This window comes from Trachemys scripta, chromosome 4 (assembly GCF_013100865.1).
Source record: "Trachemys scripta elegans isolate TJP31775 chromosome 4, CAS_Tse_1.0, whole genome shotgun sequence".
In the NCBI taxonomy this organism is placed as follows: domain Eukaryota; kingdom Metazoa; phylum Chordata; order Testudines; family Emydidae; genus Trachemys; species Trachemys scripta.
The window spans coordinates 101,273,609-101,290,796 of NC_048301.1; the positions used below are offsets into that span (position 1 = coordinate 101,273,609).

The following is a 17,188-nucleotide window of genomic DNA, read 5'->3' on the forward strand; positions in this document are numbered from 1 at the left end:
CTCAGACAGAAGCATTAGGTGAGTCAGGATGCATGCATGCACCAACAGATACTATTTTCAACATTCTCCAACTCCAGACGCATGCTGTGCATGTGTAACCCTCAGTGGAATACAATACGGATCATCACTTGAAAAATAAACTGAAACTGCCCGCAACATTATTGTGTGTTTGAGCAGATTATGCACTTTCCATGCCCCATAAAAAAACAATCTCTGGTCGGAGACCATTTCAGATATCTGTTTCTGGGAAGAGGAGGAGGAGCCTTTTTACAAGCTTTTTTCTTTGTGTGTATTTGGGAGGCATATACATCCACTGTGCATATGCGACTGAAAATTGTCCTCTCTTGTAGGGGACTACTATGATTTTGAAGCTCTCATGACAGGGACATTAGACTTTCTAGCCCTGATCCTGTAAACACTAATGCAAATGCTTAACTATACTCACAAATATAGATCCATTACTACTCACATGAGTGAAGATAGACATATGCATAAGTATTTGTAAGACAGGTGTAAAAGTGGAGGCAACTTCCTAAGGTAGAAGCTGATATTTTTGTTAAAACAGCATCATTCTAAACAAAAGAGGGAAATAAACTAGTGTTTAAGAAATAGATAAAATTGGTAGGAAATTTTTTTCAAGCTCTTAACACAATCAATAGAAATTAAAAAACATGCTTAATATAAAGTTACTCGACATGATTCATTCTTTAGAAACAGAAATAATTTAAAGCAGTAACAAAAGGAATAACCCCCAAATAGTAAATGCTTTGTACTCCCCAAATTTATAATTTATCATCAACTGGTTATATTTAAAAAAAAATAATTCTTTCCATACCTACCTGCTCATAAAATTCATTAACAATGCCTTCTGTCCATTTCAGGTGCAGATCTCTAACTTTTGCTGGGCCATTAATATCTGCCAATTTGATGCATATTTGACAAACTAGCAGGCGGTCATTCTCATTGTTCCATTCTATACCATGACTGTTTATATCATTGGCCTGTTTAAACATAATTTTTAACAATGTTGGATATTCTTGTAAAGAAAAACTATATATCATTTTATTACATTTGAAAGTCTTTGCAGAATATTGCCCTTTTCTATTAATTTTTCTGTAATATTTTGTCTTGTATCTTTTTTTTTAAATGAAGATAACAGATGTTACCAGCAGCAGATAACTAGATGGGAGATAATTGTTTTAAGGTTTAAAGAAACTGCAATGAATTGGAAAAAAAACGTAATTATGTGCTATCAGTTTCCCTTTTTAATAGGTTTGTACTGCAGTATTGCATTGTATTACTAACAGTAATTAGTATATTATTTTTATTCCCCATTTTTCAATCTTTAAATATATTTTCCACTTAAGATCATGATTTTCATATATATCCACTGAACTGGTTTCATTCTTTTCTTAATCTAATGGCAATCTATAGTTGAAATCTAGAAAATGGACACTTTATTTCATGTTCGAATGCTAATTTAGGATGTTTATGTGCAAAACAGAGAGATTGTAATGGGTATTAAATACATGCATGCAGAGGATATTCTAATTCTTAACAACTAAAACGTTAATGCATAACAGTTTTGAAGGTTTCTACTGATAAAGGAAATATAAAAATGGGAAGTATTAAGTGTCAGAGTGGAATTCTATAGTAGTACTTTAAGGTATGTTCAACAGTTTGATTTTTTAAAAGGTTAGTACCCTCTATGTAGCACATGCTTTAGCTAGGTCTTCCTACTGGTGTGCTGACATCTACAGTTCAAAGTTCTTTAAATTTAACCTGTTAAGAGCAATAAACATTGAGCAACAATGTTGATAGCATAAGCAGCTAAGTGCAGGCATTAACTTGTGTAACAAACCTTGGCATTAAATTCAGCAAGGAAATCAAAATGTTTCTTGAGATCTGTTGCGAGGATTGCTTCGATCACTAAGAAACGAAACCGTTTGAATTCCACATGATCAAGATTAGGTAGAAAATTGTATTCTGGTCGAGATAAAAAGAGATTCCATGCAGAAGCAGCATGATGGTTTTCTAGGACTGATCTGTCATTGTAGAGCACAGCCTACAAAGAAATGAAAAACGAACAGGTGATTTAAGATTCAAAATTAAAAGAGGAAAAGTGTAAAGGCTAAATAATGACATTTTTGTTTAACACGGCCGGTAACTAAAACACTAAGTTGCATTCTAGTTCTGAAGACTGAACCGAACAAAAGTCTTCTTTGTAGGCAGACATGCACAGGGAAAAATAATCAGACCGGTCTTAATTTTACAGTAATATATACAGGATTAAAAATATAACTAAGAAAAGCAGATAAATATAAAATATGCTTCATGTCACTCCACTTGTTGCTGCAGTGAATATGAACTAATATGTCTGCCTGATGTGGAGGAGGGTGGGAAAGAAGATGCAGAACAAAAGGTTAATACATCAAGGCAAAATGGTTTTTTTAATATATTTTCATTTAGATTTTACATTTTAACTATTTTTTTTTAAATTTTACCTTTAAAACAGTACTCCTAAGTGAAACGTTTGATTAATTGGCTTTTTTGAATGAATTATTGGCCAGTTTACAATAGTCCTCTCTGGTGCCTCCTTATAGAATGACTACCATTTGTAAAAAATGATGGGACAGTCATCTTATAGTCTAGCTTAATCCCTAGCCAGCAATTACTAAAATTGAAGCTTAGCGGAGGGGGAAAAAAATCAATATACTGGCAAGACAAGCTTTATTTGTAGTGCTCGAATTCTGAACAGGCAATGTTACAATTTTGAATGCAGGAGCTAGATAACTGTAAGCAATCCACAAACTAATTAAATTAATAACATGTACATAAAGAAAGTTCAAGAAAAAGCCAAAGCCCTCTATGGAAAAGCAACTAGACATATGAATTCATTTTAACAATGTGAAAAGTCTGTTGTATGTACCAAAGAATCATCCTCCCAAAACCAAGCAGAGTGAAGTTTCTATAATTGAATCACATTTATATGAACTAAATTAGCAAAATGCAATGGAATTTTTTAAAAATTGGGCTTGCCCCATAATTTACCTCCATAGATTGTACAAAGAAGACTTGAAAAGTTTTTTATCTTGGAAATATCAAACATATCAAATCAGGTTTCCTCAGTTTTGCTAAAGGTTTCTAAAGGTTCCCACAAACATGTGCACTGAGTTCTAACAACTTAACTAAACGGGTGGGATGCTGAGTTTTCAACAAAGACTTTGTTACCTTAACATGTTCAGTCAATGGAGTTAAATGGGTTAAGGAAAAACAAAGTTTTAAACAGTCTGTTGGCCAGTGGCATATCAACTATTAGAAAAGCAGTGGCTTAATTTGTAAATGGCAGCACAGTGCTCTACTTCTTGTGACATGCAGTCAGTGGTAGATCTTGTGAAAACCTGGTACTTTAAGGATACATATATTGCACTCTGTATGGTGCTCTATATGCCCAAACAGTGCACCCCCATCTAGATGGCTATTTTTAGCAGTGTAGTGTCCTGCTGCCACCCCACTGCTGGCCTTTCCCCACTGAAGTGAAAGACTCTGGCAGCAGAGATAGGCTTTTGTGGAGGAAGCAGCAGGGAAGGGCTCCAGCAATGGGGAGCTTCCAAACCTTTTTCCCACTGCCTCCTCCCTGCTAGAACCTTTCACTGCCATGTGAAGCTATGCACCGCAACCTGGACGCAGCTCGCTTTTCACTGTGGCGTGTAACTACACATTCCCTCTGTGTAATCACCAATGGTGTGCAACGTAGATGTATGTAAGATGTATGTTAAGATTTTGAATGACAATATTCTGAATTAAATTAATATCTTGAAAACGAATGTCATTTATTAGCTTCAAATACATTCTGTTTAGTCTCTAGATTCTATTCTAAGTTCAATTATATTTGTATATACTGTATATGTTGTCTCTAGCTGAAATTTTATGTAAATGTAGGCTTTGTCATGTGTACTGTGCTGCACTGATTTCTCTGTTTTCTGACATTTTTTCTGAATTCTTCCCTTGGTGATATTCAAACAAAGCCATCAAACACATCAATCACAGCAAAACTGAATTACTACTAATCTCTCCAGTTGATTTCCATTTCTTTCACACAACTTAAACAACCTTGAGTTTACCATCATTTCTATTATCTCACATTTTGCAGGAGTATATGGTCATTGATTTAGAGCTTAAATAAATGATAGTGTCTTATCTTTTACCTAGGAAATGACCCCAAGCTGATGTCCATGCTTAATGAAATAGAAGCAAAGTTTTGATTCATTCTTTTGTAAATCTTAGATTATTTAATGCTTTTTACATATGTCTTTCAGCAGCTTTGCTGCATCCAGTGCGGCTTGTTCAGATGATACTCTCATTTTTTTCATAAAAATAGAGTTTAGGCTGTAACTCTTCAGGGCAGGGACGATCTGTTCCTCTGTTTGCATAGTGCCTAGCACAATGGGTCCGAACTCTTGGTGTGCATGCATCCTCTATGCCAGATATTTGAACCCACTGGCCCATGACTGCATCCCAGCTGCACTCACACATGCCGCTCCTTCAAGAGCATAAAAGGGTGGAACAATACCAACTATCACCAGGGCCGGTTCCATGGTTTTTGCCGCACCAAGCAGCAAAAAGAAAAAGAAAAAAAAAAAAAGCCGCGATCGCAATCTGTGGCGCCACTTCGGTGGCAGCTCTACCGCTGCTGCTTCAGTCTTTGACGGCAATTCGGCAGCCGGCCCTTCGCTCCAAGAGGGAGTGAGGGACCCGCCGCCGAATTGCCACCGAAGAGCCGGACATGCCGCCCCTCGCCGTTGGCCGCCCCAAGCACCTGCTTGCTGGGCTGGTGCCTGAAGCTGGCCCTGACTATCACACAAGCTCCTTTGCCAACTGGAATCCACATCCACACAGACACACCTGGAAGAGCATCAGGTACTGCAAAGTAAGTAACAGCTTTTTCTCTGGGTGATTACCTATATGTATTGCACTCTTAGTGATTCCTAATCAATGCACGCATGCTAGGAGGTGGATAATCAGAGTCCTAGACAATCAACGATTGAAGAATTGCTTTGCCAAAATAAGTGTCAGCTATGAAAGCCTCCCCAATAACATAGTGTGTTATGAATGTATGAATTGAACCATAGGTGGTGCTCTATACATTTCAGAGATTGGGACATTTCGGAAGGAAACTACAGATCCATCTTGAGCTCTAGTGGAGTAATCTTTTATCTTACTGGGGGACCAATCTTCACTATCTGATAACACAGTCTGATGCATTCTGTAGGAAGAAACTGATTTCCCCTTTACTCTTTCAGCATAGGCTATAAATAACCTAGAAGAGACTAAATGATTCTATCTAAATAAAAAGAATGAAATTTTCTTTCAGAATCACTAGCATGAGGTTTGGGAAAGAAAATAGGTAAATGAATGTTCTGATTAATATGGAAGTCAGATGCAACTTTACGTAGGAATCTTGGATGTGGCCCAAGAGAGAACTTATCTCTATGAAAGATGGTGTATAGTAGACCTGCCATTAAAGCTTGAATTTCTTCCACCCGACAAGCAGAAATAATGGCCACCAAAAACTATGCTTTCATGGAAAGATGATGTAACAAGCATGGCCAATGATTAAAATGGGAGACCCCCATCAGACCTATTAATACCACATTAAGATGCCATTTGAGGGTGAAGGGGTTCTCTAATTGTAGGGAATACACGCAGCAAACCCCTTCAAAAGCCTAGACACCATAGGGTGTGAAAATACTATGCAATTTTGAATTTGAGGACGACGGAGAGGTATACCTGCTAGATGAACTTTCATAGAACCAATTAGAAAGTCCAGATGATTTTAGTGAGAACAGCTAGTCCACAATGAACAGAATGTCCATTAGGAAGGCTGAGACATAACGTTGTTTGCCCAAATTGGGAATTGTTTCTATTTGGCACTGTAAGCCACAATGGAGTCCTTCATACAATATATCAAAATATTCTGGACATATCTGGAGCAAGGCATCTTAACATCAGTTAAGCAGTTAGCATCCAAGCTACAAGGTGCAGCGATCGTGGGCCTGGATGAAAGGTCTTCTCATGGTCTTCAGAGATCAAATCTGAGACTAGTGGAAGCATTACTGAAGTCTATCAACAGCCTCACTAACTCTGGGAACCAGAATTATCTGGGTCAATCTGGTGCTTTTAGTATCAACACTGCTGCATCCTGCTTGAGTTTTCTCAGAGTATATGGTATAAAAAAAATTGGTGGGTAAGCATGCATCAGGCCCTGAGACCATGGTATTAGGAAGGCACCTGATAGAGACCCTTGACTCTGACTCCCTCTTCATCAAAAAAATTTTGCTTTCTCCTTCTCCCCCGGCCATTTCTTTGGTAAACAAGTCCATGACTGGGTGACCCTTCTTCTGGAAAATCTGTTGAATCATTGAGTTCTTAATAAACGATTTGTGGTTGGAAGAAAAATGTCTGCTGAGCTGATCTGCAACGGTGTTCATTAGTCCTGGTAGATAAACAGCAGTGACAGATACTTGATGATGGATATTCCAATAGCTGGATCATTTTCTGACGTAGAGGAGATGATCTGGCTCCTCCTGCTTATATAGAACACTATAATGGTGTTGTCTACCATGACCTGTGTAGACTTGCTCTGGATTAGAGATAAGAATGCAGCACATGCCAGATGAAACACACTCAGCTTCAATATATTTATGTGCAGACAGGATTCCTCCTTTGACAGGAACCTCTAGGATCAAAGTGCTTCAGTCAACCTCTTAGGAAGCTTCTGAAATGTTCTGTAGTCATCTGGAGGTGTTGATGAAGATGAAGCTACAGCCTGATCTGGTGAATACAATGATATTGCAGGAGGAGGCACATCAGTGCAATGAATCTATTCCTCCTCAGAACAGTGGAGCTGCTGGACAGGAGAAACAGGGGGCTGATGATTTGTATGAGGTCTGATAGATTCTATTGAAAAAAGCGACCTTGTTCTGGATTGTGTAGATGACACACATCTTCTTAGATTTTGAGGGCCCTATGGAGCCCAATATGGCCATTAGAGTGGATCACAGGCAAACTGCGTGGGAGGCCAGGAGGGGTATACCAATGTGAGTATCTCCATATGGCTTTCTTATTCCTGCCTGAGCCCTAGAAACCCCACCAGGTGTGAAAAAGTACAAAGAAGAACTCTCTCTACGTTCACCTGAGGGTGATGAAGAAAAAGAATAATCCCCTCTTCATAGAAGGAGACATTTTAACAGAAGTCCCAGGGTGGTCTGTTCCTGAATCCTTCAACAATAGAGTAGAAGAAATGCCTTGTACCAACTTGTTAGTGGACCCAGTACTGACAGCAATATGATGACTGATTGTGCCAGTCATTAAATTCCCTGGTGCCATAAAGTTGGGTGCTGACACGGTCAGTACAAAAGACACCAATTCAGAGAGCTTTGGTGCTGAATGATATCCCGAGACTAGTGGTACCAACGAAGTCAGTGTGCCAAGACCAACTGCACTAAATATGATGCTGAGATGCTTACGGGCAATATTGCAGACTCAGTATGGATAACATTACCAACGGGTGCAAACCTATCTGCTTTAGGTTGTCAGCTGAAGGATCTGTAAGGGACTGGGGCATAGACAGTCTTGCTTAGTGGTCGCAGATGAGCTGAAGTCTGCCCACCAGGGATGGAAATCACCAGGCCAGAGTTAGAGGAATCACAAGGCCAGATTCCGTAAACAAGAGTTAGGGTCAGAGTCAGGCTGGTGTCAGAGACCGGATATCAGAGGTAATATCAGATTAGAATCAAGAGGCAGGAATCAGCGTCAAAGTCAGGCAGGAGTCAGAGACCAGAGATCAGGACACGAGGTAAAGTCCAGTTTAGTAACAAGCCAAGGTCTGCGTGGTTGCCCAGACACTTCCTGGAACAATTCCTGGTGTTAAGTAGGGGCACTTGGTCAATCAGAAGGCTGCAGGGTACTGTCAGTCTGGGTATTATGGACGATACTTCCTATGGTGCCTATTCTCCACAGTGCTCCCTGACTGGGCTTCTGCAGGGTGTTCTGGTGGGAATACTGGCCATCACAGACTCTGCAGACCCAGGTTCTAGGTCCCAGGTCCTTACAGGACTGTATTTATGCCTTGAACTACCATTAGCAGAGACCCGATAAGGAGATTTTTCTCTCCTTTTCTTCAAAGGGTTCGTGAGAAGATGACCCACTCCTTATGTTCCCTTAAGGAGTGATAGTGAATCCTACCCTTGCCTGATGACTATTTTGGAGAAGAGCCTTTGCTGAAAGAGTATAAGTGGTAGACACCTGAGGCATAATAGCTGCTGGTGCAATTTTGGAGGAGGAAGATTGTTCCTTTCTCACTTTTTGTGTTCATTTTGAAAATGAGCAACAAATAGAGGATTTGCTTGTAATATTGCCCCATCCTACACAAAACAAACATTTTTAGTATGGCCATCATTTAGAGGATTGACAATGTCACATGAGGGATGGTATTCAAAATCAGGGGGTTTCTGATCAGTCACAAAGATTGAAGTCTGTATGCCAGGTAACCAAAAGCAATATAAAAAGTTACCCAACTGAAATGTAATCCAAATTCTAACCTAGTATAAAATTTTACTATATACAAATTTACACTATGAAAAGCACAGAGTAGGGACACTGCTAATTGTTCCATCTCTCAGCCTAGGGCAGTTAGAAGGAACAGAGGTGGCTGGCCCTGCTCCATCCTTTTATGCACTCAGGCAGAGGGCTGTGTGTGAGGGAAGCTATGGCAAAGATGTGGGCCAATAGGCACTATTGGCTGAAACGGTCTGATCTCTGGTTCAGAGGGTGCCTGTGTAACACTGACAGACCCTGGTCGCCGGCGGGCAGGACCCGGGACCTCTGGAGCATAGTGCATGAGCCTCTACTGCATGAGCTAGAAGCCAACTGGCTATTAGCTAAGGCTGTAGAGCAGACTCATTTTATCTCTCTCTTTAAGTAGTCTCAGTGTCACTAGATTGGACAGAACACCACACCCAGAAAGTGTGTGGGTTACATCTGCACACCAAGAGTGGAATACATATAGACAATCACTCAAAGAAGAATTCAAAATTATAACATCCTAAAATCCCTATCTGAAGTTTACAATATGATCTGTTCCAAGAATCTAGCTCCTGGATACAAACTGAGTCATACTATGTTCAGGCTGCAGGATGAAGACACAGAGGGGAGTGTCTGAAAAGTCTGAAGCTGGGGTAAATACACTCTTCAGATAACTTTCTGGAGCTTCTGGAGGAAGAGGGACTACTTTGGCTTGCCAGGATCCCAAATTCCCTACTGCTACAGTGTACTTGGGAGACTCTCTTTTTGCTTAAACTGACTTGAAGGATGTCTACATTTTCTAAGATGGAAGATCCCACTGTAGAAATATCTATCAACATCCACAAGAAGTTGTCCCATTCCCTTTCCATGGGGGAATCAGCTATATATATATACACACACACCCCTATATGCAGTAAAGTATTAGGAGACTTTCATGTGAACTGTGGCTACTACTAAAAGCTAATATGCTACTGATCCCAAAAGTGAGAGTATGAAATTTGATGTTCTTTCATTGTCTGTCCAATTAGATGGCAACTACTGTAATACTGTTTTCTAGATCTGTTCAAGCCTTAAACAACTGAGCCTGGGAGACATCAAGTTTCTTAATATAAGAGGCAATGACATCAGCAAAAAGACACAGTGTATTGTCTCTATGTGCTGGCCAAGAAAAATTATGCCCTGGCATTTGGACTGACACAGGTAACAGAAAACAGAATTTGTTACTTAATCAAAATTGGCATAGAGTACAATCACTTCATATATAAATCAAAATATAACGTATTGTTTATAGTTCAAAAGCAAACTAAATAGTATAACATGTTTCTTTCATCTCCACGAAACACAGTTAAAAATAAGGAGATATTTGATTGTTATTAAGGGAATAATTTTTTGGATGCATTCACCTGTCAAAAACCAAATGTTTAGAACAAAAACTATTTTCTAAAACAAAATGATGTTCTTCAATTTCTTGTTGGACAAAATAAGTACTCAAAATAACAATCTGATCCCACCTCCTTAACAGATCTATAGGACATTTGCCAGGGTAATAAAGTAAAATTTGGGAGGTACAAATAAATATAATTAACTAATTTAAAAGTTTCTTGCTTTTTCCTTTCTTTCATTTTTTCATCCCCTTTTTCTTCCACAATATTATTTTTTCCTTTTATTATTCCTGTCTCCTATTTGTTTTATTTCTCTCTCTCTCTCTCATCTCTTTCCTTTTATTGTGCATTTCAGTTTCTTTAAAAAGCAGCATCTCCTTTCCTTAGTTTCTCATATTCATCTCCATTCTCAGATGTCAAGGCATCTTTGTTCTCTCTTATGTTATGTTCTCCTTTTAGCATCTCCCCAGTTTGCACTTCAAATTCATTGATCAGTTTACATTTAAAAGGCTATCTATGCAACACAAAAGGCTAGACTAGGCTGTTTTGTTTTGAAATAATGGCAAAGAGCACCATTGTCATTAGAAAGTTTCAAAAAATTGGAATATCCATAATCATAGGCTTGGCAAGTCCCAAAGGCCAACCCTATATGTAACAGATTGTTTGCTTAGTTGCATTTATTTACTTTATCGTTTACAAAATTTGTTACTTGAAAATGATTTTATACACACCCACACACACCACTTTGGGATTTCTCAGGTTAAAAGATGTTATAAAGGTAATCCCAAAGCAGTTTCCTTGCTCACCTATTAAGGGAAAAAAATGGTTTTACCAAATGTGGCAACCAAAGCCTACACAAAAAGTAGCAGATTTATAGAGTAAAATCTATGTTCATTATTTTTCTTATGTATCAGAAAGCTGGAATTTTAATTTTAGCTTTCCAGTAAAATATTTCCTACCTGAGGTGCATTTGTAGCCACTAGAAAAGCATTTGTACGACCTGGATGATCATAATCATGCATGGCAGCTGCTACATACAGAGCCATCAACTCAAGGGCAGGAATGTTTGATGCCATGCATCCATAGTTGTCATCAACAATAGAGCAGCTCTTTGAAGAAATATAACTGACTTGACCAGGGGCAATATCACTCTCTGCATCTAGGAAAAACGAAAGCATCAAAATACAAAGTTATTCAGGAATAACTTTTTCATTAGTATTTTCAAAATTATATTAACGTTCATTATACAACACATTCTATGAATTATATTAAGATTCACAACCATCCTTGTGTTTTTTGGAGTAAATATTTAAAAATATTTTATAGTTAAAATTAATTGCTTATTAATGTATAAATATTTGGATGCATTGCAGTCAATCAGTTATTATGTGTTTCTACATAAGTAATTCAGAAGAAATTTTGATGTTGCTAGTGTGTAGTAAAGTGATCATCATAATATAGCTTCTCAAGAAGGAAAGATTCAGCATTTCCAGCTCTTGCAAGGATGCAAAAATTCTGGCTGTCACAAGATGTTGGCAGGACGGGAGAGGGGAGAGACACCTCAACATAATGCTCTTTAGCTTATAAGCAGCTGCTCTAAACTGGAAGCCTAGAATCCCCAACTCTTCTAGACTGCTGCTAGTATTTCTGCATTCTTCCCTACCCTAATTATGAGCCAAAGTCTCATACTGCAATGGTGGGAAGTAACTATCATTCACCTATTTCACAAGTAAGGTAAATCAGAGCTTGCACAAGATCATTTCAGCCAGAGCTAGGAACAGAATCTAGCTCTCTAATATAAAAGAGCCAAGGCTGATCTACTTTGCCACACAATCTTTCAAAATCAAATTAGATACTTCCGTAACCAACATGAATAAACCATGGCTCTGTGCACCAAGACTACTCTGAGACAGTAGTAAACCAACAAAACTGACACCAAGTGTGCAACTTCTGTCTCAAATACTTGTGAGACCCAATGGCAATGTGTTTGTTGCATCTCCCTGTATGAGCTGATTCAAATAAAGAACAGTAGCATTCTTTGTCTCTCACCCGTTATACCACCTCTCCTACAGCTGAAGGTCTGCGCGGGGGATCTGAAACTTGTAGGTTTAAATCCTTCTAATGACCCAGGAGGAGGTGAAAAAATAGATACATATATGTGTAAAAGTTAGTGTAAAGGACACTGGAGTAATTATAGAGAATTACAATTGTTTTATTGTACAGTATAATTATATTGCAAAGGATATTTACAAGTGAATTTGGATGTTGCATTTTTAGTGTTTATATTTTGGTTAATGGGAGCCACCTCTTAAGTAAAGGGTGCACGGACAGTTTTTTTGAGACTGAGAGCAACATGTGGGAGATTTTGCCCATGTGCTGAGTGGAAGACTTTGCCTGTGTAAATTCAAACAAACAAACAAAACAATAAATATATCTTTCCAGAAAGCAAGCTTCATTCTCAAGTGGTGTAATGTTAGTGATTATGAAGAATGGATGCCTTAGGGCACTGTTAATGAGGTACGGAGCCTTTCAACTGTAGATCACCAGTCTGAATCTTGTTCAGCTCAGCAAGGATTAAAAGTTGTTCCCATCAAACAAATATTTGGGCCAGTCCCAGTTTCAGCTCCCACATCACTAATTTACCATCAGGCTTTACATTAGATTATAAGATCTTGGGGACAGGAATGTTCTCTCAACATTGTGTTTGTTTAGTCCTACAGAGAAGACATGCAACTATATTGTAGTTTTAAAAAACATTCTTTATAAATAGATTTAGTGAGATATATTGATATGAAAGAAAACAATGTTTTTTCTCATTATCTCAGATTAGAAAAGTTCACAAAAATGGTAAGTAAGATGCAGAATCTAAGTATCAGATATGACTGCTACATACTTTAAAAGTATGGGAATCAGTATTCATTGTTGTTAAAGGTGTAGAAAGAGCTAGAAGGGTAAACAGAAGCTAGAATTCACAGCTCCTAAAAAAAGCCTATTAGATTTACACAATTTAGACTATATATTAGAAGTGATTGAAAATTTTCCGAACTATGTTTCATTAGAAAATACTGATTCATAGAACAAAATGATTTGCTAAATCTAGTACAGATTCAATGAAGTTTTTGTCAAACACCATTTTCTCACCTAGCTCCAGAGACAGAGAAGGGTATTCGGACTCCCTGCCTCTATAGCTCCAGGGAACATCACTTTTTCTCTGGCTCCCAGAGGTTGGGTGGCTAGTGGGAAGACAAAATAGCCAGGCTCTCTGCCTCTTTGGCAGTGGGGCTGGAAGGCTCTTCTCAGTGTCAGTGAAATCAATAAGAACATTCCCTTAGGGAGGCCAGGAAGCCAAAAAATTCCATTTAGGCTCCCCAAAATGGAATTTTTCTTTTAAAATCCATTTCTGCAAACATTTTCTCTGTTTTAACATTTTGCAAAACCTCAAAAATTTTCGAAGGAAGTGCTCCCCCCTTTTTGATCAGCTCTACTATACCCCCCCAGAACAGAGGTGGGCAAACTATGGCCCGTGGGCCACATCCGGCCCAAGGGACCCTCCTGCCTGGCCCCTGAGCTCCTGGCCTGGGAGGCTGGCTCCCGCCCCCTCCCCGGCAGATGGGGCGGCGGGGGGCAGTCAGGGGACAGGGAGAAGGGGTGGTTGGATGGGGCAGAGGTCCCGGGGGGCAGTCAGGAATGACAGGAAGAATTGGATTGGGCAGCAGGGGGCGGTCAGGGGACAGGGAGGGTTGGATGGGGCAGGAGTCCCGGGGGGTGGGGGGGCAGGCCACGCCTAGCTGTTCGGGGAGGCACAGCCTCCCCTAACCGGCCCTCCATACAATTTCAGAAACCTAATGTGGCCCTCAGGCCAAAAAGTTTGCCTGCCCCTGCCCTAGAAAGCTAAAATGGATAGTTCATTATCTATACTATTTTAAGAATGTATTAATATTATTAAGCTATTTTCTCAATAATCTAAATGAAACTCATGAAACCTTGAGAGAACAACTCTGCTTTTGGATTTACTATACATATTTAGCTGCATATCGATCACATATATATACACACATGGTATGTATGCATAGGGGTATATGAAAACAATTATTTTAATCAGAATGCAGTAGTCTCTGTACAATACTTTCAGACATACAGATTGATATTCTGTGCTTTTACAAACTTGCTAAAATGGCATTATTTTATTTTCCAACTAGCAACATTTAGCATACTGACATCAAATCACTGCTGCTGTTAATATTTTGATTACTGTATTATTCATTGTGCTGATATCAGCATGCACAAAGCACAATGCCATTGGTCAGATGGGTTTGAAAAAAGACGGTTACTCACCGTTGTAACTGTTGTTCTTCGAGATGTGTTGCTCATATCCATTCCATTAGGTGTGTGCGCGCCGCGTGCACGATCGTCGGAAGATTTTCTACCCTAGCAACACCGGCGGGTCGGCTGTGGAGCCCCCTAGAGTGGCGCCTTCATGGCGCTGAATATATACCCCAGCCGACCCGGCGCCCCCTCAGTTCCTTCTTGCCGGCTACTCCGACAGTGGGGACGGGGGGCGGGTTTGGAATGGATATGAGCAACACATCTCGAAGAACAACAGTTACAACGGTGAGTAACCGTCTTTTCTTCTTCGAGTGCTTGCTCATATCCATTCCATTAGGTGACTCCCAAGCCCAACTTAGGTGGTGGGGTCGGAGTGAGACATTGCTGTGTGCAAAACCGCTGATCCGAATGCAGCATCATCCCTGGACTGTTGCACTAGTGCATAGTGAGCTGTAAACGTGTGGACTGATGACCAAACCGCCGCTCTACAAATGTCCTGTGTCGGAACATGTGCCAGGAAAGCGGTCGAGGAGGCTTAGGCCCTCGTGGAGTGAGCGGTGAGGTGCGGTGCTGAGACACCTGCCAGGTCATAGCAAGTCCGGATGCAAGACGTAATCCAGGAGGATAGGCGTTGTGAGGAGACCGGTGAGCCTTTCATTCGGTCGGCCACTGCAACGAAGAGTTGCGTCGTCTTTCTAAAGTGCTTTGTGCGGTCAATATAGAAGGCCAGGGCCCTTCGTACGTCCAGGGAATGCAAACGTTGATCCTGGCGAGTGGCATGTGGTTTGGGATAAAAGACCGGGAGAAATATGTCCTGGTTAATATGAAATGTAGAAACCACCTTAGGGAGAAAGGCAGGATGTGGACGAAGCTGCACTTTATCCTTATGAAAAACTGTGTAAGGGGGCTCAGAGGTAAGCGCCCTGAGTTCAGAAACGCGCCTTGCTGAGGTGATGGCTACGAGGAAGGCTGTCTTCCAGGATAGGTACAGAAGAGAACAGGTGGCCAGTGGCTCGAACGGAGGACCTGTGAGTTTGGAGAGAACCAGATTGAGATCCCACATCGGGACGGGATGACGCTGTTGTGGGTACGTCCGGTCTAAGCCCTTGAGGAATCTAACGACCATCGGGTTAGAGAATACCGAGGACGCGAGTTCCCCTGGGTGAAAGGCCGATATAGCGGCCAGGTGAACTCTAATTGAAGATATCGCCAACCCTTGCTGTTTTAGGGCGAGGAGATATTCCAAAATGAGAGGAATGGGTGCCTGCAACGGGGACGTGGCTCGTTGTTCGCACCAACAGGAGAACCGCTTCCACTTGGCCAGATACGTGGTGCGTGTTGAGGGCTTCCTACTGCTCAGCAGAATCTGTTGGACAGAGTGCGAGCATTGCTGCTCTGCCTGGGTGAACCATGGAGCAGCCACGCCGTGAGGTGGAGTGATTGCAGGTCGGGGTGACGCAGCCGGCCGTGGTCCTGCGAGATGAGATCCGGACACAACGGAAGCGGGATCGGTGTCTGAACCGAGAGTTCCAACAGTGTGGTGTACCAATGTTGTCTCGGCCACGCTGGAGCGACCAGAATTACCTGTGCCTGGTCTCTGCGCAATTTGAGCAGTACCTTGTGGACCAAAGGAAACGGAGGGAAGGCATAAAACAGGTGGTCTTTCCAGGGAAGGAGAAACGCATCCGAGAGGGAGCCCGGAGCTCGACCTTGTAGGAAGCAGAACACGTGGCACTTCCTGTTGTCTCGGGATGCAAACAGGTCTATCTGGGGAAACCCCCACTTCTGGAAGATGGAATGTATGATGTCCGGACGGATAGACCACTCGTGCGTCTGGAAGGACCTGCTGAGTCGGTCCGCTAGAGTGTTCTGGACTCCAGGGAGGAACGATGCCGTGAGATGGATTGAGTGGGCAATGCAGAAGTCCCACAGGCGAATGGCCTCTTGGCATAGAATTGACGAACGTGCTCCTCCTTGCTTGTTGATGTAAAACATGGCCGTGGTGTTGTCGATGAGAACTAACACACAGCGGCCACGTAGGAGATTGAGGAATGCCTGGCACGCGAGGCGCACCGCCATCAGTTCCCGAACATTGATGTGCAGGGCTAGCTGGGGTGCAGTCCACAGGCCCTGGGTATGGTGTTCGTTGAGATGGGCGCCCCAACCCAGAGATGAAGCGTCTGTGACCAGGTGCAGAGAGGGTTGTGGGGCGTGAAATGGCATCCCCTCGCAGACCACATTGTGATCTAGCCACCAGGTGAGGGAGGTCAGGACCGAGATCGGGACCGTGACCACCATGTTCAGGCTGTCCCGATGTGGGCGGTATATTGACGACACCCAGGTCTGGAGTGGGCGAAGCCGAAGTCTGGCATGCCTGGTTACGTACGTGCAGGAAGCCATGTGACCCAGCAGGGTAAGGCACGACCTCACCGTGGTAGTTGGGAAGGCCTGGAGCCCTTGAATGAGGCTCGTGATGGTGCCAAAGCGGTTGTCTGGCAGGATGGCTTGTGCACGTCTGGAGTCTAGAACTGCGCCGATGAATTCTATTCTCTGGGTAGGTTCTAGAGTGGATTTGTCCATGTTGAGTAGGATGCCAAACTCGTTGAATGTGTGCACTATTATGTGGACGTGAGCTTGAACTTGCTCTTTGGTGTGACCGCGTACCAGCCAGTCGTCTAGGTACGGGAACACCTGTATCCCTTGCCGACGAAGGTACGCTGCCACGACAGCCATACATTTCGTGAACACTCTTGGGGCTGAGGATAGGCCGAAGGGAAGGACTGCAAATTGGTAGTGCACCTCGTTTACCACGAATCGCAGGAAGCGTCTGTGAGGTGGGTAAATTGCGATGTGAAAGTATGCGTCTTTCATGTCGAGGGCGGCAAACCAGTCTC

The 17,188-nt window shown here is 41.7% G+C and overlaps 1 protein-coding gene across 1 annotated transcript in view; it reads right to left on the reverse strand.

Moving 5' to 3' along the window:
* Positions 1-17,188, reverse strand: part of PDE3B (phosphodiesterase 3B) — a 287,524-nt gene that overhangs the window by 10,761 nt on the left and 259,575 nt on the right. Inside the window, exons 12-14 of the mRNA XM_034770132.1 lie at positions 10,928-11,127; positions 1,862-2,065; positions 840-1,001 (exon numbers count right to left, since the gene is read on the reverse strand). Of these exons, the coding sequence (XP_034626023.1) occupies positions 840-1,001; positions 1,862-2,065; positions 10,928-11,127 (566 nt within the window). The remainder of the gene's footprint in view (positions 1-839; positions 1,002-1,861; positions 2,066-10,927; positions 11,128-17,188) is intronic.